This window comes from Ylistrum balloti, unplaced genomic scaffold (genome assembly GCF_031769215.1).
Source record: "Ylistrum balloti isolate Yb309-2 unplaced genomic scaffold, AGI_CSIRO_Ybal_v1 Utg370386, whole genome shotgun sequence".
Lineage (NCBI taxonomy): Eukaryota > Metazoa > Mollusca > Bivalvia > Pectinida > Pectinidae > Ylistrum > Ylistrum balloti.
Window position 1 is genome coordinate 959,123 of NW_026782268.1, and position 26,508 is coordinate 985,630.

The 26,508-nt window shown below is 32.9% G+C and overlaps 1 protein-coding gene across 1 annotated transcript; it reads left to right on the forward strand.

Moving 5' to 3' along the window:
- The first annotated feature begins 4,908 nt into the window (after positions 1 to 4,908).
- LOC132554137 (fatty acyl-CoA reductase 1-like) lies at positions 4,909 to 23,910 on the forward strand. Its single transcript, XM_060218438.1, has 14 exons — positions 4,909 to 4,959; positions 7,381 to 7,592; positions 8,051 to 8,226; positions 9,161 to 9,233; positions 11,757 to 11,866; positions 12,963 to 13,140; positions 13,547 to 13,591; positions 14,642 to 14,760; positions 15,643 to 15,710; positions 15,946 to 16,027; positions 18,384 to 18,473; positions 19,260 to 19,389; positions 19,845 to 19,972; positions 20,861 to 23,910. The coding sequence occupies exons 2-14, from the start codon at positions 7,395 to 7,397 to the stop codon at positions 21,018 to 21,020; spliced, it is 1,557 nt and encodes a 518-aa protein (XP_060074421.1). The 5' UTR covers positions 4,909 to 4,959; positions 7,381 to 7,394; the 3' UTR covers positions 21,021 to 23,910.
- The last annotated feature ends 2,598 nt before the right edge of the window (positions 23,911 to 26,508 follow it).

Below are 26,508 nucleotides of genomic sequence, written 5' to 3' on the forward strand. Positions count from 1 at the left end.
CAAGAAGATAAAATGTAATTCATTAATATGAAAGAGGGTGAGAAAGACGAGTTAAAGAAGGTCCCATATTTAAACAAATTCTAGGTACCTCTAATTATCATTAAAAGTAGTTGTTAAACATCATCAAAACTGATAATGCTCAATTTCCATATTAGAAGAACAAAGTTCTGCAGAACTGTCAACCATATAGGGTATTTAAACCATGATATTATAGAAGCTCTTTACATTTCTTAGGGTCAGTATTATTTATGTCAAAAAGCTGAAGATTTAAGTATCACTTTGTGTGTGGTTGTTTGAGAAGTTAAACAATGTATATACAGCATGTGCATTGTCTTTGTGAAGAAAACATTTTTATTTTATCTTTTTTTTAAACTTTGTGAGAAATGCTTTTAATCCACATTAATTATTCTAAAATTTTTCATGGAAGTTAATAATCCAGCTCAAAGTTTTCCATGGCTCTGCTTATGATAAAATTCTTTGAACATGCTTTTAATTTAAACAATTTTTTCATTATTAAATTGTTATAATCTATATTATACTTACTCTATTGTTCATCAGAAAATCAGATATGTCATTCATTCAGTATGAATTAGATATATATATATATATGTAGAAGCTTTAGTTTACTTTCCAAATTCTTTCTCTATTCTGTCAAAATATATCAGCACACTGAAAAAATGTCTGCATATAAAAGTAGAAAACAAAGTACAATTGATGTTCTGTCAGCTTCCTTAATTGTTTAGATTAAGTGGTAAATAATACCTTATTGTAAAACTATGTATTCTATTTACTCAAAATCAAATCCCTTAGTTCTCTTTGAATGATGGAAAGATCTTCTAGAAGACAAAGTAAAGTGAGATATCTGATTTTGATTAAAGCCCACTACATCAGAATGGACCAGAATATCTTACTGTATTTTCCAGCAATAAGCCTGACCACTTTTCTGTAGAAGTTTCAGTGATTGCCCGTTTGTCATCAAACTGAGTCCAAGATTGTATCTTAGCTCCCCAGGCTTATTTCAGCATAAATTCAGGCATTTTAATCAATGTGTCTGATGTTACTCTTGTTCAGAAATTTCAATTGTGTAACCCGGTGTAAACAACCATTTGAAGATATGTGTATATGATTCACCTGATCTGAGAATGGCCAGTATTTTAATGGAACTGTTTCAATGGCATTTGTGGTGTTGTCCATGTACCAAATAAATGTTTTGTTAGAGACAATGTACTGATAAGTACAGGAGTATTCTCCTACAGTTCTTTTGTTCCAAACTTAGGATTCTCGGATAACTAATTTTGACTGTTGTGTCTTCAGAGATGTACATCCATGTGAACATACAGGTACAGTGGAAACCACTTAATGTAATGTCAGTTAATATCACTTTCTGGTTAATATCACAATTTCTTTTTCTCTTTTGTACATGTAAATCGGAAAATAAATTGACATGTGTTCTCAAAATCTGTATTTCAGGATTCAAACAATCATAGACATGTATCATTTTTTAAAAATGAAGGTACTGGATTAGAGTGTACAGAATATATTATAAATGTGGTGTTCAGAGTAGAGGATATTATAACATAACATTGTAATCACATACTAACTATTAGCATTTGCCAGGTGTTTCCTTGTTGGTCAGTAAAATGTATATGGAAAGTGAAAGTAAAAACCAAAACAACACCTAATCTTATACTGTAAACATACTGAATTTGACATGATCAAATTTTAGTACATGTACAAATTAATTCAACAATAAATCTATACATCCATAACATATCAATGTAAATTAATATATCAGAAGCACAGGGAAACTGAAATTAGTGCAGTCATATTTGGTGCAATCCTTTCAGTGTGAAAAGTCCTGAAGAATATTACTGCAAAAATATGTTTGTTTGTTGTACCTTATTACAATTGTGTTATAATGGTAAATATCTATAAATAAACATGTTGCATCCTATACTACAATTAACAGATGCTGATTTGAAATTTCAGATTTTAATTACGTGTCATAATTATATCAAGATTGATGTGATGTAAATTTTACCTGTATTGTTGGAAATGGACTAGCTTGTTGATATTTGTATGAAGGTTTGTAGGATTTCGTAGAAGGTTTGTGGGATTTCTCTATATCAGCTGAGTTTCTACACATAGCTTTATTGATTATAATATTAGTATATATACCAACAAATATTTACCAATGGTATGGTTTGTAAGTGGCGATCGAAGTTTGAAATATATGGTAAGGAAGTTTAAATGTTGTGGAGTCAACCACACGTTATAATTGGTTTTGGTAGTTTGTGTATTAGCTTTACAATACAAAAGATAGATTTTGATTTTTTTTTCTCTTTTTTTTCTCTCTCTCTTTTGTGCATCAATATTTTTGAAATACAAAGTGTCAGGTGAATACGATTCTTACCGGTACGGCTTTCTTTGAAAAGTCATTTTAGTAATATTCATATATGAATGAATGTGAAAATGGATTAGTGTGCAAGTTGTTGACAAATAAAGATCAATTTTCATTTTACAAGATTTCTTATTATTTGAAATTAATACACATCTTACTAATTGAAAATGAGTGATAATTTACCTTTATCTCCATAGTGATGAGAGGAGGGAATCTTGAAGTTAATTGATTTTACCCCAAACATAGAAACATATACTCCTTGTGATTCTCTTCTAGTTCCGTAACCATATTTATCCCAATTTATATACACAGGGACTTGACACAATTGCCACCTCCATTGTCTTCATATATTCTGAATTTCTCTTAACTTTTATAAGGGCCATGGGCTGGAGAATTTCAAATTGCTAAGTCCCTGTGTTTACCTATGGCAAGAAATGGAGAAAATATTGAAATCTGTCAAGTCAGCTAAAATTAGATTAAATCTCTATCTTCAAGAAGATTTGGAAAAGTTACAAAAACTTATTTTTATTATTAGTATATGCATGAGATGTTGATGAAAAGTGTTCTTAATTTTCAGCCCACCATCTTCAGCTCTTCATCTTCATCTGTGGTCCATGGTCTGTTTCCTGTAAAAAATTTTCGTTATTGCTGTTCCTTGTATTTTGACATTGAAAATTTGCAATTAATAAGGTTGTGCCAGTTTGATATTGGAATTGATCAGAAAAACAAAAAAAGACGAAAGGCAGCCATTTTGGATTTTGTCTAGTTAAGTTTGTTATCGCTAGTTCTGCATGGATCTCTTTCAAATTTCAGATGTATGTTCCCCTTGGTCCGTAGCTGTGCCATTTTGACTTTGGGATTGACCAGAAAAAAACAAAACGGCTTCCAGGTGGCCATTTTGGATTTGGCAGTTAAAGATTATTATCATTATTTCGGCAAAGGTTTCTAATCATTAAGAGCAAAAACAGAGAACAGAAAAAGATCCAACTTTCAAAGAACAAATAAAATCAAACATTGGTGAGGACAATGATCCTTCTGTGATCTCTTGTTTCAGTGTGGTAAAACTAAAAAAATGTTCCAAAATTGCATATATATTGTATTGCCTTACTTGTAGAATGTCTTAAAAAAACAATTGTATGAACAAAATTTTTATACATTTTAAAATAATTAAAAAATAATTCAACACCGCAAATATCTTTCACTATTGTTTTCAGGTCTAAGAAAAATCAGAATCTTGAATGACAAACACAACACATCTTAAAGGCATGGTCCTTTAGACAAAATGTCATATGTGTTCTAGGTATTGAATGAAGGGGTTTTAAATGTACAAATCATCTTAAGAATGCACCAAGTTACTGAACTTCTTGCATTCCAATGCATGCAAAGATTGTTGTGGAAATGGTTTTGAGGCGAGTAGCACAGAATTCCTTTGATAAGTGCCATGGCCAAATGAAGACTTCAGTGTAATAGAATGATTCAGCTAACACAACATCGATGCTGCAACACCAACTGACATTTGTTTTTGCCTTCACGGGTCATATTAGGATGTTGTGTGTCTAGAGGGATGCAAAGAGATGTAGCAAAAAGAAAGAGCAGATGGGAAAGAAAGGAAAAGATTAAGATAGATCCCAAGAGCTGTAACAGGGGCAGCAGATCTGTTTCGGTCTCTTCAATGTTCTTGCTGGCGTTAAGAAGACAAGAAAACTAATAAAATTTGCAAATGGCCATTTAAATTGCCTCTTGTGATCATAAAGTGAAATACAGCAGACCATATTCTTGAACTCGCTGATGTCCCCTTAACAGAGGATATCAGAATCACCTTTCTCAACTTGCAAGGTGTTCCATAGGGTGTTGCCTCTTATAACATGCAATGAGATACAGCAGTGATATTTTAATCTTTCCATGTCGGATACATATGTCACTACGGATTGATATTGCTAGATTAGCTTTTTACATGATGGTCACACTTAAGTGATAGCTAACTTGCAACAGTTGAAAAAAAAAAAACATCAGATTACAAATCACCGAACAACAGACATCCTCGTATACAGTGCGCTCATGTTTAATGCAGATTTTTTTTACTTGAAAAGAAAAAAAAATGATTAAATCACAAAATAATAATAATAATGAGTAAAAAAGACCAGATGTGATTTGGTATTTGACAGTTGTTAGAATTTGTCCAAACGCACATACTGAAGGCGTGTCACCATTGGCTCTTATTATCCAAACATAATACGGCATTTATGGTGCTATATCGTGGTATTCAAATATCTCAATTTGTTGCATTTTGCGATTTTTTATGACAGATAACTTTGCCTCACGTCAAAAAAGATGGAGGAAATGTTTATGTTGCATTGCTATATTTCAATGCAATTGATACAAAAAGCGTATTGAAATAAGGAATAAAGTCGTGATTCGGTTAGTCTATACAGATTGACAGAAACGAAAGTAACATTGGTTGCGTCCCTTGTAAAAACTGTCTTCTAGGCGGCGCTGATATAGTACTTCCTTTTTGGGAGCATAACTTGGCCGGACAGTTGACACTTTTCGAGTTTCGGGTAAGGTTTCATTTTTCTCAATTTAAATGCAGTAGAAATTGGCAAAAGTGTTTATAAGATACAACAACGGAACCGATTACATCATGTAGATCTGCCTTACAAACAACATTCGTCCGAGCCTGACAGCCAATTCATGTTACAATGTTTACAAAACGTCACTCATTGCCAGGTGATCACTCTGACAGGTGCATGATTGCGACATCTTCATTGAAATTCCAACGCATCCCCTGAATTCAGACCTAAAAGATAAAATGCACTTACCTTGGATATATTTGTGTTCATATAGTTAATACACTATTACATAGTTGTATTAGCAAATAAAAAAAAACATTTTGAAAAATATATAAATGAAGAAAATGGCAATATCTGAAAGTGAAAGAGATCACTCTTCATTCCCAAACCTTATACTTAGATGAATGAAACAAAGTCTCTGACAAGGTTGTATTGTTTTGGAAAGTTGAGGCTCTCTCTATTTTGCGAGACTTTGTATTGTATGACTAGTAAGTTTAATATACGGTTTTGGATTTTTTTCGGTATACATTAGTATTTTATTCAGGTATAATCATACAACACTGTTTTAAAGATAATTCAAGGTGATGAACACATACTATTATTTTTCTTATTTTAAAGTTGCTTTGGTATCAAAATGAATTTCAAAACTTTGTTAAGTCAGTGAGCTTTTTCTTTCCTATGCCTGTTAAGATACTGCTCAAAATTCAGATTTATTTATTCAAAACCCTCCTTTTCCATTCTTACTGTTTGTGGCTCATAACATTTCCACCATTTTAAACAGATAATATGTTGTATGTAGAGTAAGCAGATTTCAGCTAAACTCAGAGAAACCAAAAAGTGTATTGCTTTTGCAGATTTAAATGTATCAGGAATTATCTCAATGTATCCATTAATCTGCACTAAGGAACCAGCCATACAATAGGTAAAGTCATTTAGAAAATACTAATATTTTTCCACAGTTATTTGGAAAAATTGCAGTAAATGTTGTAGGAGCTTAAAGAATTAAAGATACTTATATACCTGGGTACATATTACCTGTAAGCTTGTACATTTCACCTTGCAGGCATGTAGCCAAGCAGTTTTTATATTAACATGGACAGTACTGAAATGGAAGTCCCTTGTAGCCTGATGTAGGGGGTTTGGGGGCATGACAACAACATTCAGACCTAATTGTTAATTAATTCATTATCAGGACTATTAAGAACTTTTTAATGTCAAGCCTGCAAATATAGGTTTAGCTTGAATTTTTAAAACTTATTTGGATGCTGGCATATACATGAACATTACAGATGACTCAATTACAAATGAAAAACTTTACACTCAGCCTTAAAATATTAAGTGTAAAAGCATATATTCATAATAAAAGTGCTCGTTTAGAAAGTCACCAGATGTATACCTGACCAATGAGGAAAATTTAGACGGGGTATCGTGACACAACCCTGATCAGTTCGTGTTATCTTGTATTAGTACACTAGTCAATAGAATTTATCAGAAAGATAACATGTGAATTAGGTTAGATTTTGAGATAATGTTGTACAAATGCTGTATGTAATAAACGATCAAGGTTTATGTATAGATAGCTGTATATTCAGTGATCAACAGCTGTTGCCTGTCAGAGGTCAGTGTATAGGGACAGTGACGAGTACTTCCAGATCACTTATCTCACCTAAATGAGAAATTTATCCCACTGAATATACATATTGTCAAGGTAAATCTCTGGATCAGTATATGTGTGTGCAAATACACATACCATTCAACAGATGTCATCAAATTTGTTATCATCTGAATAACCTTCCCCATTATCCACTTTGATGAGATATATAGTAGGCATACACTTTGATTTATAATCATTGCCCTGGCTACATATCTTTCAAATCTAAAGGTTTTAGAACATCTGCTCTCTGTAAAAATTATATTTTACAATCACAACACCTCAGGGAAATTTCAGATTTGATTTCTTAGGGTTGCTAAAAATTTCACTAGATGTGATTGGTCTGTTTTGCACTTTATCAGGTTTTTTTACATATCCAAATCAACTTTTTATAGAATTTCCACATAAAGTTATCACAGGTATAGACAAAAATTCCACAGACAAAGAGGATCCTGTTGTGTATATCAAATGTATCTATGGCTCCTATTGGGTCATTGGAGTTAGATAAAGAAAATATGTAAATAATAAAATTGTGAAAATAATAAAAATAATGAAATCAGAAATGAGTTACTGAAAATTAGAAAATGAAATATTGTTTTTTAGACTGGATATTCAGTCTACATCGAGCAATAGTTTATGATTTTATATATTGGTTCCATTGTAATAAGAACCTTTATGGTATAAAGTATTTGTTTAACAAAAACTCAGTTAAATTCCATTTATTTGTTAGAATTTGTTTTCATATTTTTTATATCTAGCTTAAACTGTCAACATGGCAACAGTTCCCTCGATCACAGAGTTTTACCAGGACAAAAGTGTGTTCATCACAGGAGCCACTGGCTTTATGGGTAAAGCCTTACTGGAGAAACTACTGAGATCATGTCCAGGCATCCGTCGAGTCTACATCCTCATCCGACCCAAAAAGGGCAAGGAAGTCAGTCAGAGACTGGAGGAGTTACTCAACTCAAAAGTGAGTATACTAAGTGAGATAGAAGAGCTACTCTGAAGTGAGTATGGAAAGGGATATAGAGGAGTTAATTAACTCAAGAGTATAGTAAGAGAGTTAAATGAGCTTCTTTGATGTGAGTATAAAAAGGAATATTACAACTCAAAAATGAGTACCAAAAGGGAAATGGAGAAGCTTCTTTGAAGTGAGTATATAAAGGAACTATTCAACTCAAAAGTGAGTACCAAAAGGGAGATAGTCTAGAGTAGTTTCCTAGAAATGATTGGTTTATAAAAATTCTCAAGTTTTACATTTAATTAAGCTTGCTTTAACTTTTTCTATTCAACACCTTAAGAATAAAAAAAAATCTATTTTCTCATGTATACCAGGTACATGTCTTTCATTTGAATTTCTGTTCCATTTCACATTTACATCAGAAGCTTTTAGTTAACTGATCTACCTTGTTCCATTTTTTCCATCAGATTTTTGACCACGTCAGTAAAGAGCAGCCAAACTACAGGGACAAAGTGTACCCAGTGACTGGTGACATTCTCCATGATAACCTAGGAGTATGTGAATCAGATGAGAAGTGTCTAATTCAAGATGTATCTCTTGTTTTCCATTCTGCAGCCACTGTCAAGTTTGACGAACTGATGAAGTAAGTTCACAGACATTGGCCAGTTTTATAGAGTGGTGTGCCCTATAACAGAGACACTGATTCAATCAACTTTCACACGGGTTCAATTCCATAATCAATTTCACTCGGGCAAGATTGATTAAGTAAATTTGTTATTTCAAAATATACATACAGTGGTTGTTTTTGTATATTTTTCTGTTTCGTATCTGTAAATTCTCATTTGAAACCCTGTCATCACTCAAGCATCACATAGCCAATATCATGTAAAGTTATAATGATCAGTGAAATGTTTTAAATACAGCTATACCAATAAGTGACAGAAATTCAGAGATACTGGAAATTTGTACAAAAGTCTTGTGCTATGGTAATCTGCCAATCGTTTTGCAAATGTAGGTCTGAATTAATTTACTGATGACATTGAAATGAAATAACACCTGTTAGACCTGTTCACTAGCTCTGATTTTGCTTGGTTTACTGTAAAATCTCTAATTTACATAGAGGATTTATGTTAGTTGATTTCGTGGGAGCTCTTAATCCACAAGTTTTTAAAATAAATATATTTGTTAATTTTTTAGCCATATTTATTCACAAAATCAAATGTCCACAAAATACTTATTTTTTTGAAAAACCACAAAAATTGAGTCCCACAAATAATATGTTGTATGCTTTTACATGGTATTGTTTATCTTCTTTTTGATCCAAATTTCAATGGGTAAACATTTGTCATTGAATTATGGAGCTCTGGTTATATATCTTCTCTGTTTGACAAATTCCAAGCATGAAAAACCTTAACTCTGGTTCAAAATTAGTACTTCTATTGGCCAAATCATATTTACGTCTTCATAGTACAAAAAATGTAACATAGAAAAATTGTTCAACTCCTTTTCTTTCCAAGACCTTCTTAAGATACTGGACTCTGTTTTCTAGATTAATTCTGATGATTTATCTTTTCCAGACTCTCTGTAGAAATGAATGTTGTAGGAGTCAGCAGAATGATAACTTTCTGTAAGAAACTTCAAAACCTCAAGGTAAGAACTGTGCATACTGTAGTGGGTATGTAACACTTACAGACAATACCTGTAGTTTTATGGTAAAAGTAAACTTCAAAACCTCAAGGTAAGATCTTTGCATACTGTAGTGGGTATGTAACACTTTCAAAACCTCAAGGTAAGAACTGTGCATACTGTAGTGGGTATGTAACACTTACAGACAATACCTGTAGTTTTATGGTAAAGGTAAACTTCAAAACCTCAAGGTAAGAACTGTGCATACTGTAGTGGGTATGTAACACTTACAGACAATACCTGTAGTTTTATGGTAAAGGTAAACTTCAAAACCTCAAGGTAAGAACTGTGCATACTGTAGTGGGTATGTAACACTTACAGATAATACCTGTAGTTTTATGTTAAAGGTAAACTTCAAAACCTCAAGGTAAGAACTGTGCATACTGTAGTGGGTATGTAACACTTACTGACAATACCTGTAGTTTTATGGTAAAGGTAAACTTCAAAACCTCAAGGTAAGAACTGTGCATACTGTAGTGGATATGTAACACTTACAGATAATACCTGTAGTTTTATGGTAAAGGTAAACTTCAAAACCTCAAGGTAAGAACTGTGCATACTGTAGTGGGTATGTAACACTTACAGACAATACCTGTAGTTTTATGGTAAAGGTAAACTTCAAAACCTCAAGGTAAGAACTGTGCATACTGCAGTGGGTATATAACACTTACAGACAATACCTGTAGTTTTTTGGTAAAGGTAAACTTCAAAACCTCAAGGTAAGAACTGTGCATACTGTAGTGGGTATGTAACACTTACAGACGATACCTGTAGTTTTATGGTAAAGGTAAACTTCAAAACCTCAAGGTAAGAACTGTGCATACTGTAGTGGATATGTAACACTTACAGACAATACCTGTAGTTTTATGGTAAAGGTAAACTTCAAAACCTCAAGGTAAGAACTGTGCATACTGTAGTGGATATGTAACACTTACAGATAATACCTGTAGTTTTATGTTAAAGGTAAACTTCAAAACCTCAAGGTAAGAACTGTGCATACTGTAGTGGGTATGTAACACTTACAGACAATACCTGTAGTTTTATGGTAAAGGTAAACTTCAAAACCTCAAGGTAAGAACTGTGCATACTGTAGTGGGTATGTAACACTTACAGACAATACCTGTAGTTTTATGGTACAGGTAAACTTCAAAACCTCACGGTGAGAACTGTGCAAACTGCAGTGGGTATGTAACACTTAGAGACAATACCTGTAGTTTTATGGTAAAGGTCCCAATTATTTCGTTATCACAGGATTGCATCATAACAGGTATCTTTCCCATTACTTAGTTATCACAGGTCTGTATTATAAGTTATCACATGTCTGTATTATAAGTTATCACAGGTCTTTATTATAACAGGTATCTTTCCCATTACATAGTTATCACAGGTCTGTATTATAACAGGTATCTTTCCCATTACATAGTTATCGCAGGTCTGTATTATAAGTTATCACAGGTCTTTATTATAACAGGTATCTTTCCCATTACATAGTTATCACAGGTCTGTATTATAAGTTATCACAGGTCTGTATTATAACAGGTATCTTTCCCATTACATAGTTATCACAGGTCCGTATTATAAGTTATCACAGGTCTGTATTATAACAGGTATCTTTCCCATTACATAGTTATCAGAGGTCTGCATTATAAGTTATCACAGGTCTGTATTATAAGTTATCACAGGTCCGTATTATAAGTTATCACAGGTCTGTATTATAACAGGTATCTTTCCCATTACATAGTTACCACAGGTCTGTATTATAAGTTATCACAGGTCTATATTATAACAGGTATCTTTCCCATTACAATTAATCACAGGTCTGCTTTACAATAGGTATAACTGGAAAACCCTGTCTAGCACTTGAACTTGTATCTACAATCTACCAAAGACCACTAATGTATCAAGTATAATGAGATATTGTATAAAGCGGAAATATTTTTTCATGCCTTCTCAATTTTAGGGTTGGGAGGGTGACCTGTAATGTTGCCAATGTCTGTCCCATCCGGTCATGTCAATTTTAGTTCAAAGTCAATGTTTGTTTGAGAACCTCGGAACAGATTTGGTTCCTCCTATACACCCTGTAATATCATAAGTTCCACACCTCGTCATACTAGGCTGGTCATCAGTCTAGGTTAAAGGGTCAAAGGTTACAAATGACAACTTATGCAAATGCATGAAAGAATACATTTTGCACTTATATGCATGTCTAATAGACTATTTCTGGTATAATTATATTTACCAGAATCATATTCCTTGATAAAAACTTTATCCCTTCATTGTAGTAAAACTGCTGAATAATATATCATTTTTACAGTAGATGTTACTTATGTTGGCCTAAGATAAAGACTGATCTAACATGACCTTCTGCAAGGGCGAGAATCAAACATACTTCATAACTAACATACTGTTGAAAGATTGATAATGCATGAAAGTTAAGTCATTCATTGTTTGAAGTTCGGAATTTGTTAAATTAAATATGTCTTGCAGGCCTTAATCCATGTGTCTACTGCCTATGCCAATTGTAACCAGCCCAAGAATATTGAAGAGAAGATTTATGAGCCACCTCTACACCCTCACAAAATCCTGGATGCTGTTGAGTAAGTCACCACAGAGTGTGTTACTTGTTACATCCTCACAAAATCCTGGACACTGTATAGTAAGTCCTCACAGAGAAAGTAACTCACTTCACCAACACAAAATCCTGGTTGTTGTCAAGTAAGTTCTCTGAGTTTCTAACCCGCTGACAAGGTATCGAAGTGGTAATTGTTCACATGTAAAAGTATCACAGTATCAGTAAGATTGGATCCATACTCATTTTATCATTACTACCAATTGTTATCTGTGTAAGTGAAAAACACATGTACAGTCAAAACTCATTATCTTGAAATTCAACTCAAATGGAATTTTGACTCAACCAATCTGAGACAATGAGGTTCAAATGTATGTTGATTTATAAGTAATATATTTTGTGTACTGCTGTCCAAGGACCAACATTATAATTTCTAACTTACTCAAGGTCAGGTGTTGGGCCTTTTTCGGGACAGTGAATTAAATTTATTTATCATTTTACTGAAAAGCTATATATATTTCAAGAGGCTTATTAAATTGCATGGAAGAAACATTTTAAGGCTGCTGTATACATTTAATTACAATCTGGTATTGTGTTCAGACTTTTGATGGAAGAACATTTTAAATACAGCAACATTTACAGCCACATTTGTCTGAATATTGTATTTCTAGTCTGAAAAACATGGAGCTTGGTTTGAAGGAGGTCAAGGTAGAGGGGGAAATCTAGAGAAGTAAAAAGTTTTATTGACTTTTCACATGAATTTATAACATCACATCACAAGAAATAGGTTTTATTACCATGTAGTCTCTATCAGTTATCAGAACTACATTCACAAATTTTATAGAAAAAAAGTTTTGAGTCATGATAATGTGAAAAAAATGGAATCAAAAACAGAAGACAAATCAGACTTATCAATTATCAGAACTACACACACACGCTTTACAGAAAAAAGTTTTGAGTCACGATAATAAAAAGGTAAAATTGAAAACTCAGGACAAATCAGAGTTTTGTTTCACCTCTGAAAGGATTGTACAAAAGTTACTCTAGTGAGTAAGTAGCACCTTTGATAATAAATTTTTAATTAAATTTTTTTTACAATAAACATTACCCTCTTTTTTCCTCAGTTGGATGGACACAGATATACTGAACGCTCTGACCCCAAAGATGATCGGTGACCGGCCTAACACTTACACCTACACCAAGTCTATAGCAGAGTACCTGGTCAAAGAGGAGTGTGCTGATATCCCTACCGCTATATTCCGTCCTTCTATAGTTGGTGCCACCTGGGATGACCCTGTGCCTGTGAGTGTGTTGATTATCATCAAGTGAACTGTAAAACAAAAAGGCTTTTAGAATTTATACTTCATTTATCTTACGAAAAATAGGTATAAAGGGTTTTTATTGATCACGTTTAAATGATCATTCTGGTTTGCTTGAAGTGTATGGGAAATCTGACTGTGGGAGGAAACTGGAGTACAAGGGGGAAAACCCACGTAGTTGGATCAGTGACACCATTGTAAATCACATTCAGGCGGGGAATCTAAATGGTTGTTTGTTTTTACTTGATATTATACAGTCTTTTACTAACAGCTATTTTGACAAAATCTTTTTGAGAAAAAACTGTGAAAATTGATTTTAACATTTGAAATTTTTTTGTACATGGCAAAATAGCCTGATCAAAATTTCTCATATTCTGTATCACTTGCAGGGCTGGGTTGACAACTACAATGGGCCAACAGGGCTTCTAGCAGCAGTAAGTATGATTAAATTCTGGTCTGTCCGTGCCAAGTTGAAGTTACCTAGTCAGAAACCCTGAAAATAGATCCTGACTAGATAAACAAGTTATCAGATAAAGTGAATTTGTTTGTAAAGAAATTATTTCACAACATGGTTTGACATTTTATTGATAACTTCATACAAAAAAATTCTTGAAAAAATCATAAAAAAACAATCTGCCTCTTAGCTCACATATTCCAAAAATAGTGCATGGGAAATCACCATGGCATCAGGATAGCGACCTAGGTCAAAAGTTTTACTGCAAGTTATAAAATCTGTATAACATCAAATGTATGCCAATATGTAGGATGCCAGTATTCAGTCTGAGAGTAGTTTTGGGATTTGTGATTCTTTTAACATTGAAATGTGAAAGTATTTTGCTATAAGAAATAAAATTTGGACATGTTTGGAAATTAAGTTGTTTTTGAAATACTATTTGTAGGAGGATGTTGGGTTTGGTCGGTTTTCGGTTGTGTGGTTCATTTACTAGGGAATGTCAAATAACTTTCTAAACATGATGGAATTTTGACATGTTGGGAAATTAAACTTTTGCTGGATTACAGTTCTGAAGTATTGAAGTACTTAGACGTGTACTTATTGGAATTGAGGGGTTGGTATAGAGATGTACGTTATTTAACTACAGAAGACAAAAAAATGATATATTTTAAAATTCTATCTTGACATGTTTGGAGACCTTGTTGTTTTCATTTGCATTATTGTATACAATAGGTGCCACAAAGATGATTCTATAACATTTATTAATTTAGTTTTTCTGTTTCTTGTAAGGACTGAATCTTAGTCGGGAATGGCATGAGATAAGTCATCAGTAATGGGTATCATTATCTACTTTATAGAAGAATGTTAATTACACGGCCTCATGTCACTTTACAGCCAGGTTTGAGAGGTTAAACTTTGATTAAACAGAAAATTTTACAGTCTTAAGACCTAAGTCGATGACAGTATAATAGTAACTTTGTTAATTTATCCGTGATATCTTTAAATAAGACCTGTATTACTTATGTTAAAGATTGGGTGTGGCTTACTGCGGATCATGAAGGGAGATTTCCATGCCACAGCTGACATCATCCCTGTAGATTTCACTGCCAAGATGATGATAGCGACGGCTTGGTACACCGTGGTACATAAGTAAGACATCGCCATAGAGTTGTTCAGTGACTTGTCTTCTTTCCAAGATAAAATTCGTATAATATTTCTATATTGTAAAAAGATTAAAAGCCCTATGCTGCTTCTGCTTTACATTGTTAATACATACTGCAGATGTTGATGATTTAGCTGTAATTTTGTTGTCATGGGCTTTGTGTTGAAAGCAAAGAATAATGATTGCTTGGTAACTTTACTAGTGTTGTTCTTTTACAGCAATTGAATCACTGTGTTGATTTAAACTGCTGATCTGGTAAAATTGGTGCTTTACTAATGGAGATTTGAAATAATCAAAAGAAGCGTTTTTAGATCATCTGACTCGAAGGGTCAAGATGACATAGCCATCATGCTTCATCTTTTGTGTTGATCGTAAACTTGTTGTTTAAAACCCTACTCCTCTTTCATACATGTATAGATTTTATGGATTTTAACCAAATTTGGTCTGATGCATCATTGGGTGAGGGTTATCGTTTCTTATATTCAGAATTATGATTCAAACTCTAGGGGTTGAGGGTCGGGTCCCTTGTTGTCACAATATATTGTTTTGTTTGATAAATCAAAGACAATGGTCTTTTCATAATTCTTGAGGCTAGAACATTATAATCTTGTTAGAAAATGTTCTATTCCTATTGCACAGCACAATAGTATATTATCTTGTGAAAATTGTAGAATTAATTTAAACATGTATCAATATAAAGTCTTCTCTATACATAGCAATGATAAAGTTTAGATTTAGCCTTTCTTCCAATTATATGTAAAATCTATTTTGAATATAAAAAAAAATATTTCAATATTTACGTACCGTTATTTGAAATTCATTTTGTTTGTAATTTGTTAATTCAGTTTCTATTCTTTGATACTTTTCAGACCAGAAAATTTGAGTGTTTATCACTGCACAACCGGACAGATCAACCGTTTCACATGGGGCCAGATGGGTATGTAGTCACTCTATAGCTGTAGAGTCAACTGACCACTTTCAATTGTCACAAACATAAACTCAATATAGCATTTATCAAGTAAACGCATTCTTGATCAAAGGTCAATTCAGAAACATAATAAGCAACATTACCAGGGGGGATTTTAATAATTTTCACAAACTAAAAATAAAGCCTTTTTAATAAAAGTTGACATACATTTATTATTAAGAAATACTATACTTGGCTGTTTCAGAGAGAATGTCGTACAGCTTTATGATGAAGAACCCAGTCAATACTGTTGCCAGAGTTCCTAACCCCAGATTTACAAAGAATGCGTAAGTGCAAATAGATATCTTTTAAACATTTTTTCTGAGTGAAAAAAAACAAAACATTAATTTTGAATGCAAAGCAATGATATCAAGATCAATTTTTTAAAGTTTACCTTATCTAAATTTTTTTGATTAGCCAAATGATCTCATTTCCAGTGGTAAGTTGCATTAATTATCATAAGATTCGCAATAACTGGTATTTTGTTTTGTTCTCATAACAACAGTCTAATATTATCTGTTTCCTACTTACTCACTCCCCTCTACTAATACATGTATCAGTCTTGATGCTGCATTTGTCAGGTTTAGTCTCACATGAGATGAGGAAAAGGACTTATAACATAGACCATAACCTGTTGGTCAGGATACTGTTTGTGTCAGGTGTAGTTTCACTAGACATGGAGAAAATGACTTATAACATAGACCATAACCTGATGGTCAGGATCCCGTTTGTGTCTAACATAGACCATAACCTGTCGGTCAGGATACTGTTTGTGTCAGGTGTAGTCTCAATGGACACGGAGAAAATGACTTATAACATAGACCATAACCTGTCGGTCAGGATACTGTTTGTGTCAGGTGTAGTTTCACTAGACATGGAGAAAATGTCTAACATAGACCATAACCTGTTGGTCAGGATCCTGTTTGTGTCAGTTGTAGTTTCACCAGATATCTTCTTATGCAAGTATTATCAGCTGTTGGTCAGGATACTTTTGAAGTCAGCTGTTGGAATACTATGCAAAGAATTTGTCAGTGTGTACTCTAGTTTGGTACACTGGATACTTATTTTGTTTAGGTAGTTTTGCTTGGTAATTCTTGATTGTAAAAACATCTGACTTAAAAAAAATGAAACATCTACACATGCGTGTAAACCAAACTGATTAAAAAATATGAACTGATTATTCAAAGAGTACTTAAACATCATGATTTGTTTTTAATCTTATTGCACCATTTTATCAACTGTCTGCAATTTTACTTTACATGGTATAATAAATTTGGTGAATTATCCCCCTTTAATCTTCTAGTTTTCTTTGCAAGTAATGACATTTCTGATAGCTTTGACAGATGATTCTGTTCTGTTTACTAATTATTAAAGACTACCAGTAGATTTTCAACAGTTTTAAATAAATTACCATTATTACAATTTTGCCTCGTGCAAACAACTGTTGCTAGATCAACGAAATAACTCCCTAAATGATCATTTCTTCTTCAAATAGATAGGATTTTTTTTGGTATTTATACTTATTATCAGCCATTTCTAGAGATTAGAAATTGTGTTGATCAGATTTGAAATGGGAACGACCACAATATCACCTATCACATAAGAGATGTAGATTTAGTTTGTTTTAATCACTACCAGACATAAAAGGATAAATTGAAAGGTACATTTGTTACTCATTGCACATGTGGTTGTGTTGCTTTCTGTAATTTCACATCTGTAAGATAAACTACCGAGTTCATCTAAGGGAGACAAATCATTTTACCCTAATGGTGTTTGTTCATCCCATAACTACACAATGGTCAGTGGAATTATTATTGCACTCCTAACTAGTTGACTAATGCTTCGTTCGTCGTCGTCCGCCGTGCGCCGTCCGCCGTGCGCTGTGCGCCGTCCGCCGTGCGCCGTCCGTAAACTTTTCATTCAAACGACTTCTTCTCAATAATTGGAAGGCCCAGGCAACTAATAGTAAGCCCTACCAAGTTTGTTAAAAGAATGACCTTGACCTTCATTCAAGGTCACAGGGGTCAAATTTTGTTCTGTATTACTGTAGCGTTTGAGATATTCATTATTATTACTTGCATTGAAAACAGATTTCAATGTAACAGTTGTAAAATCATTAATTTTCAAGGGGGATTTTATGATTATGTGGGATATCCTTATCTACAAATCCAGAAACTGAAACAGTTAGTACAAGTAATTTTTTTTATCCATGGAGTCAAGTGTCCATGATATAGTTTTTTTTTGTAAACAATGAAAATTTTGACCCACAAAAATATGTAATTTTACAGTATTTTAAAAACATATTTTCAGTCAATATTGACAGTATGAGACATTAATATGATTACAAGCCCTCCCTATCCTTTATTGTAGTTTCATAATGACATAATATCATTTAAGGTTCAGGCTATGATAACTAATTATGTTTTAATTCCAGTTTTGCTTTCCAGAATATACATGAACAATCTACGTAAATTGGCTGGATTTTTAATAAACTTTAAATAAGACCCAAAACAAAATAATAAAATTGATTTTAAAGATATATTTCTCTACCTCAACAAATATCTTTATGATTATAAAGAAGTTGTAATGATAAAGGAATTGTCATCCTGCTACATATAAATAGCCTTTTTTTTCCCCTTGTAGTATCTGGCATGATCTGAATGTAGTGTTTGATCACCTCATCCCAGCCTACCTAATGGACTTCTACATGTGGATCTCAGGCAAACGACCTATGTAAGTAACTTGATTTAGATGTCTTTTATTTCCAATATATATATTTAAACATGGTGACACAACCGACAAAGAAAGACAATTTTTGAGTCGTGCCCTGTACAGGCCTCGTTACTCACAATCTACAGCACCAAAACACCTAGCCAAGAAATTGCTAGACAACTGCGTAACCAACTTCATCACACAGACATCCCCAAAAAAGGATGTTTTGAAGTGGTAGTGATAGACAGCCAGAAATTCTTGACATGATCCTTGTGGCAAATTGTCTCTTATGTGATTTGAACACCTAGATCACAATGTCTATAATGCATGGATTCAAATTGTAAATAATATATATACATGTATTTTATTATTTTATATATACCATAACAACAGGAGATATACTATCAAGCCTAAGGTCTGTAATGCCCCTAGCCTGTTAACTGTGAAAAAAAGAGAGAGGGGAAATTCCAACTGTACAAATAATACAAAATTATATGTGTTGTCCACATCCCAAAATATTGTACACTCATACTAAGATTTAAAAGCAAGGGGAAAAAATATCTGACTGACTTACAGATGATAATGAAGAAAGAACATGATAGTTTTGTTTTCAATGAATACGTGAAATATGTGGTGTATGTTTACCTCGTGGCATTTTAATGACATACTCCTTAGATTTGTTAAATATGTTCCATCAGTAGATTTATGCTTCAATATCATGATATGAATCAAAATTATGTTCATGTTGAGCAAAGATTCCTTTTACCACTGAAAGTCAAAGGAGCATTGGTTATTGGATTGTTCTAGCTTTGTAAAGATCCAGGAGAGGTTGAGAAAATCTGTGGCAAGTCTGGACTACTTCACATCGCAGGAATGGAACTTCAACAATGCTGGTCTTTACAAAATCCTAGAGGTCATGACCCCAGAGGACAAAAAGGTAAGTGTGTAGACAAGCACCCCAAAGGACAAAAAAGGTGAGTGTTTAGACAAAGTCCTAGAGGCATGACCCCAGAGGACAAGATGGTAAGTGTGTAGACAAAATCCTAGAGAGCATGATCCCAGAGGACAAGATGGTAAGTGTGTAGACAGATGGTAAGTGTGTAGACAAGAACCCCATAGGACAAAAAGGTGAGCTTAGAGGACAAGAAGTTGAGTGAGTAAACAAAGTCCTAGAGGGCATGACCCAAGATGGCAAGAAGGTGACTGTGTAGAGACAATCCTATAGTTTATGACTTCAGAGGGCAAAACAGCAAGGGTATAGACAAAATCTCAGATATCAGAACCATGATGATAACATGATTATAAATGCAGAAGTCAATCCTTTAACAATCGATTTCATGTAACATGAAAGATGCATATGAAAGTCGTCTTTGAAACTACAAATTTTTTCAGGATTTCAACTTTGATCCAAAGATGATCAATTGGGCAGAATACATGGAGGCTTACTGCTTGGGTACCAAGAGGTTTGTCATGAAAGAGGAACTAGAGGAGCTACCAAAGGCTAGGAACACCCTCAAAAAGTAAGTGAAAGCATAATTTTTTTTCAGTCATTGACTGGATTTCAGATTAGATGTAGATAATTGGTAAGTAAACTTGTAATATATAAAATATTTCTGATCAATTGATTAATTTGAACTTTCGTAATATGTTCTGTGAATACATATTGTTAGTATTAAGCAGGAGACAAAAGCAGTCTCTGATTTGCTGATATTGATTTCTAGTTTGACCTATGTGTCATGTATTATTCTATGGCAGTCTTTGATTTTTCATTGAACTTGATTCAGATGTTACTTCGTATTCGACTATTACCGAAAATTCAATATTATATGTGGTTTTATCATTTTTTGACTTAATAATTAATAATAATTATCTTGTTTTCATTCAGTGAACAGAATCAACGAAAATTAAAATGTCAGGATTACTCATGAATTAACAGTAATTTTATTAATTGTGATTTTGTTTTGCTTAAAAATGTCAACTGCTGCACATTTCGTTGTTGTGATAAATAAATACACTTGAAAGACATGAAGATTATCATCATAATTTTGGGTTTAATACTTATTGTCTGTTAGATAAAGAATTTGTCAGCCAATTCCTACATATGACTTTACCTAACTGACAAGTCACACAAACGTGCTTCATGACGTCTCAAGACATCACAAAGGAACAAAAAATATGCTTATCTTGATGTCTCAGGACATGCATTTATGTGTGTCTTGACGATGAAAATGAGTTGTGCTAATGTAAATGTGGAGTGGATATGACTCAAGACTGCTAACAATAGTGGATGTATTCATCAATGCAAACTTTATTTTCACAATACAACATTCTCACAGCTAAAATTGATAATTATTTGTATTTTCAAAATTTTTGATTTCATTGTAACATGACACGTGATCTGTTGCTAGGTTACAAAGAATCAATATGGCATCCAATGTGATTCTGATTATCGTCATATGGCGCCTTCTGTACAACAGAGTGCCCATCGCCAAATCACTGTGGAATTTCCTTATTGGCTGGGCCATCAAGATCTTCAGACGTCTTCCAGCAATGATCAAGTCCTCATAGCGGTCAGCATGGTCAGTTGTAATGGTCAAGTCTTTGTAAAGGTCAGAAAGTGAATACAAGACAATGAAATATTAGCAGATCTCGTAAAAAAAAAAAAAAGCTTACGATCAAAGTTACAGAAGACCCTTAATAGAGGTCACATGGTCATCTACAGATATGTTATGAATAATCAGACATTTTGTATCCAATATATGTAATAAGAAAACCAAAGATCAAAGTTCTAGAAGAACCCGAAAAGAGGTTGTATGGTTATATAAAGAAGCTTTGTAATCAACCAGTTGTTTAAAATTTAACATTTTCAATAATTGTCACCTGACCTCATTAACTTGGTAAAATCCAATGTAGAACCTTTATTAATATATAGTTTTGATCATTTGAGGAGCCAGTCCATGTTATGGGTTAAATATTTAAGTTTACCTGTCACACTTGTGGCTAATTGTGGTATTTTATTTTAGAGTTATGTCCCCTTGATCAAATGCTTATAGACATTATAAATCCCAATTCGATCAAGTTAATTTGTTTCAGAGTTATGTCCCCTTAATTAAATACTTGAAGATATAGCCCAATACACACAATTCAAATCTGACAAGGTAAACAAATTCTGTTAATAATTGCACTGAGTTGTGAGTTATAAGATATTTTAGGTTATTCCCCCCTTTTCCAAATTCTTTAAATAAAATATATATGCCTCAAAGATCGACGAATCGATAGTTATAAACCCTACTTAACTACAAAATCAGGCTACAAATACTTTATTACTGATTACATATACAACTAAATGAATAATGACTAATTGATATACAGAATACAATATTAGCTCTGTGATAATCATCTAGGGTTTTCATTGTGCCAGTTTTTTTTTTGTAATGTCATTTTTATTAATGAAAATCATTTAAAGATGAGGAGCTTTATTTATATCAATCTCCATGTAATGTTTCTTGTATTTGTAAGTGTTTCCATTTTCATGCACTTGACAGGCTGGGCCTCAGTTATGTTTGTTAGGATAATGAATAAATTTACTTACTATACATCCTGTAACTAGTGAAAATTTTAAAATGAAATAACAAGAATTGTTGCTCTTGGCTTATTTTTTCACCATAATGTTCATGATATTTAGAAAAAACTTGAGTTAAGCGTATTTTGGAAGGCTGAAATTATATATAGAGTAATGATTCTGAGTGCATTGTCTATGCTAAAGTTATAAACAGTTTTAATCTCTTTTCATTTAAAAAATGCAAAGATTCTTACCAAATTAATTTTTTTCCTTAAAAAATATAAATACTGTAGTATTTAAAGATAAATCTTCTAAAAATAGCTTTCAGACTGATTCCCTAAGGACCTGATTTGATTATTTCTTTATTTGTACTTGTATTTTATATGTATTTACATTATGTGCAATTGCAAGTATGTGAAATGTTCTTTAATATTTTGCTTTAACCCTTTCGGCGCCAATTATCTCTTACAATGTACAGCTCAGCACCAAATATATTACGGAAAATATCCGAAAACATCGGAAAAATTGTTAACCAAAGTCGCCTATGGTGGCCTGTCTGCATGTCGACTTTAGTCGCCTACAGTGCCGAAAGGGTTAAAACTATATGGTTTATATGTATTAGTTTTCTGACAATTATGATAAAATTGTGCTCTTTTTATCTTATTGATTGTGAAGATTCTGTGATTACTTAAGAAATACCATTAATTTTTCTAGTACTTATATCAGATTTGTATAAAATACTTATTTATTAGATTTCTTTGAAAGGACTAACAGTTATCATTCATCAATAAAGCTTTTTACACTATTTACCTAGAAGCTTTAGACTCCAGGTAGGGAGAGGACTTATCGCTGGATATTGACAAGAAATCGGTTGTCCACCCATTGTGTTGCTGTATTGAAATCAATGTCAGTTCATATTTAGAGTTATCCATTTCACCATGTCAGTTAAAACAAACACTGATTTTGACAGAAGATAGTGTATATTTATCTAGTCTGTGTAAATGTCCTGGTATTGTAGCAGGTTATCCGTCTTGTTCAAGCGCATTGTGTGAATTTTCTTTCATGCTTATATGTTGTGATTTTCAAAGTTGATACAAAAGCTGATCTGTGCTTATTGAAAAGTGTTTTGTTTTTCACATAATTTACATTTTACAATTTTGATACGATCTTGTTACATGTTTTAACGGGTTATAAAGAAATATTTGATACAATATTTAAAGATATATTTATTCTAAATCAGTTCAACGTTTTACTTTTGGTCAGTAACAACACGAGGAACATTGAAATAAAATTCTTTGGTATATTTCCACAATTTGTTGACCAGTATGGCATTGTATAGGGGCTAGACAATATATTGAACTAGATTTTGAAGATAATGTGACCCTTAACATTATACATAAGCCATCTGAATTAAATTTGAAGACTTCTTTAAAGAATTATCATATGAAAATTTGATATACAAGTTTTTTTTCCCTGAAAAAATAAGTGTATACTAAGAAAGTGAATGTCATATTAAAGAAATTAGTATCTTAAAGCTATTAATTTCTATATAGAAAAAGTTTGGGAAAGATTGTTTTTTATCTATTAAATTGAAAAAGTTGTGCCATGACCTATGCAACACCAAATATTCAGTTAGTTTTGCTATTTGTTGTATTATTTACAAAGGGTCCGTTAGTTTTGCTATTTGTATTATTTACAAAGGGTAGGGTTGTGACCGTGGTTGACCTGGGCAATGATAGACAGAAGTGGTGGAAATAGGTTTTATTTCTGTTACTGTACATGTATTTTCTTGTTCATGTATTGTACCACTTTTAATGTCTTTCAGAAAAATTTGATGTTGTGATAATAAAGTGATTTTTTTTTCAGGACAAAGAAAATAAAAATAATCAAAAAACAGTGTTTTTGTGTTTAATTTTTGTCAGGTTGCTAATAACGTTATGCTTCTTGCCTATTTCTAGGGTAGTTTCCTACAGAGAGAATAATACAGCACCTTGTTGTTCTACAGCAGTGATTCCTGGCAAGATGTCAGCAAGTTTAAATTGTGATTAACACATTTTTGGTGTAATGAAATGATCTAATCGTGAATTCATCTCTAAAATTAAAGTACAGTTATCAGAACTTTGTTATTTTGACAACTATAACACTGATATTGGACATTTATAGAACATCATCAGGGCACTGCTGTTGTTATTACATCTGGTACAAACAGGGGTAAGCCAAGTTTTTCTGTTTTTGGTGTATTTTTCTTTTTTTTTCTGTTTTTTTTTTTTTAACATTGAAAAATAAATTATATCTTCCTCGTAATATGCCAGCTTTGTATATCATTTCCTTTTTTTCAAGTGCCAGTTATCTTATTTCTTGTGTCATACCTTCCACCATCATGAAATTGTGGAGCTTTAATGTCCCCTTTCACTTGTGGTCCCTCGTCCACCTTTTCTTAAAGTCTTGTCCCCGCAGTTTCTTGATAATTACCAGTGTTTCTTGAGCTCAAACTCGGCATGTTCTGCCAATTCGAGATTTATTGAGAGAAAAAAATTGCATTTGATTTTCACAGTCAAAATTTAAAAAAATATATCAGATTATGAAAATGTCTTTAATATGTAGTGTAACCCATTATTCACAGCGAGGAGGTTGGTAGAAGCACATTTTAAATATGACTGAAAAGATAGAAATTTTAATTACTTTTTCTGTCTGTTATTAGATTAAGCACACAGCTGATAAAGTATACAAAAAATCGATGTATTGAAAGTGAAATTCGTGACAGAAACAGGCCATAGATTGTCTTCGACAGAAGTATACCCAGTTTCAAGCTTTTGGTAAAACTACTAAAAAATCATAGCCTTCACGGTAATATCAATATGCTAATGAATTCACCATTCAAAAATTATCTTCAGACCGTGCAAAAAATATGGCCAGCGCGAAAAAAATCTATAATTATAGATATCGATGAAATATATAAATATATATAAAGCACTTTTCCTTTCTATGATCTACGCGGTGTTTTGTTAGCTTTTTTTGTGATGAAATCTTAGTTTAGGGGATTAAATGATACTTCCTGGTTAGTGTGTTGATCTGTGATTGATTTGTGTGTCATCGCTTTCAACGCCCTATGGCAATACTGACATTTGATAAAGAAGACAAGACTGCGGACTCATAACGTACAAATATGACGGACTTTTCCACAATGAGTTTTAAAGTACTCGGTTATGCACAAAGTAAAGCAGCACATCAGAAAGAAAATATATGACGTCACGAAACAGAAAAGGCATAAAACTATGATATTGGGATTTTTTAACTTGAAACGGAGAGAGTCGTCCTAAGATACCGATAGATGAAAGCAATTAAGTTGCAAACCGATAGCACAAAACATCCTCTCGCCTCCGGTATACTGGTCGTATGTGGTGTGTACTTCGGTTCTCCAGAGGAGTGAAATGAAGAAGAAACAGTTGAAAAGATATGGTGAATGGTGATGCTGGTTTTTCAATATCCTAAACATCTGAGTAAATAAACAATGATAATAATTTGGATGTTTTGTCTCGAACAAAATGCCCTCATTTTCCACCAAAAATGACAAAGAATGATTGTTTTTGAAGCTCGTGGTTACTTGTTTAGTTAGTTTGTGGGTACTGGAATGTTAAGCACAGCAGTTATAAATGATTTTGAAAACTTGCCAATGAAAACCCAAATTCGTCGAAAAAGTTTTCATGTATTTTATATAAGTTTTGTACATTTTGTACTGGTGCAATTGTTACTGGTATCAAAGGATCATTTTTTTTAAATACTGTGATCGAGAATGACAGTTAAATTCATATTACACGGTTTAAGAAATCTGATTTGTACACTAACAAACCATGCCCCGAAATTCATCTGATATGTCAATCATTTCAGTGGCGTGATCGATAACCTTGAATCTGATTGCATTTCTTTGGCGCATGCGTACCTGTAATGCATTCGCGCAGACGTTTCAAATACAAAGGAAGGCACAGCCAGAAAGTTGTGGAATGGTTTGAAATTTAAAAGAAGAAACTCTGCGACTAACAGAAATGTAAGGAAAACGTCAGGTATTGAATTGAATGTTTCCTTTGACATTTAGTTTAGGCTTATCAATTCTTGTCAGAAGACCACGTTTAACAATTTTTTTTATGTAAAAAAAGACTAAATATCCGAACCATCCACACATACCCAGTTATAATGGATTTCCTGGTCAAACGGGTTCATACTGCAATAGGGAAGTGTGTCTTTTGATTATGTTGTGGTATATCTGTTTTATAATTAATACTAAATTCCTGGTCAATATATTTTCATTGAACTTGGAAAAGCTCGTCTTCCTTAACGCGTTTCATACAATAACGAACACCGGAATGTCGAAACCATGAAGTGAAATGTCGAAACCACGTAGTGAAGAGCTGAAATAATGTACACCTCTTCTATTTTTATCGAATAGCCAAACTACGATCTAGATTATTTTGAATTATTCTGTCTTTTAATTTTTTT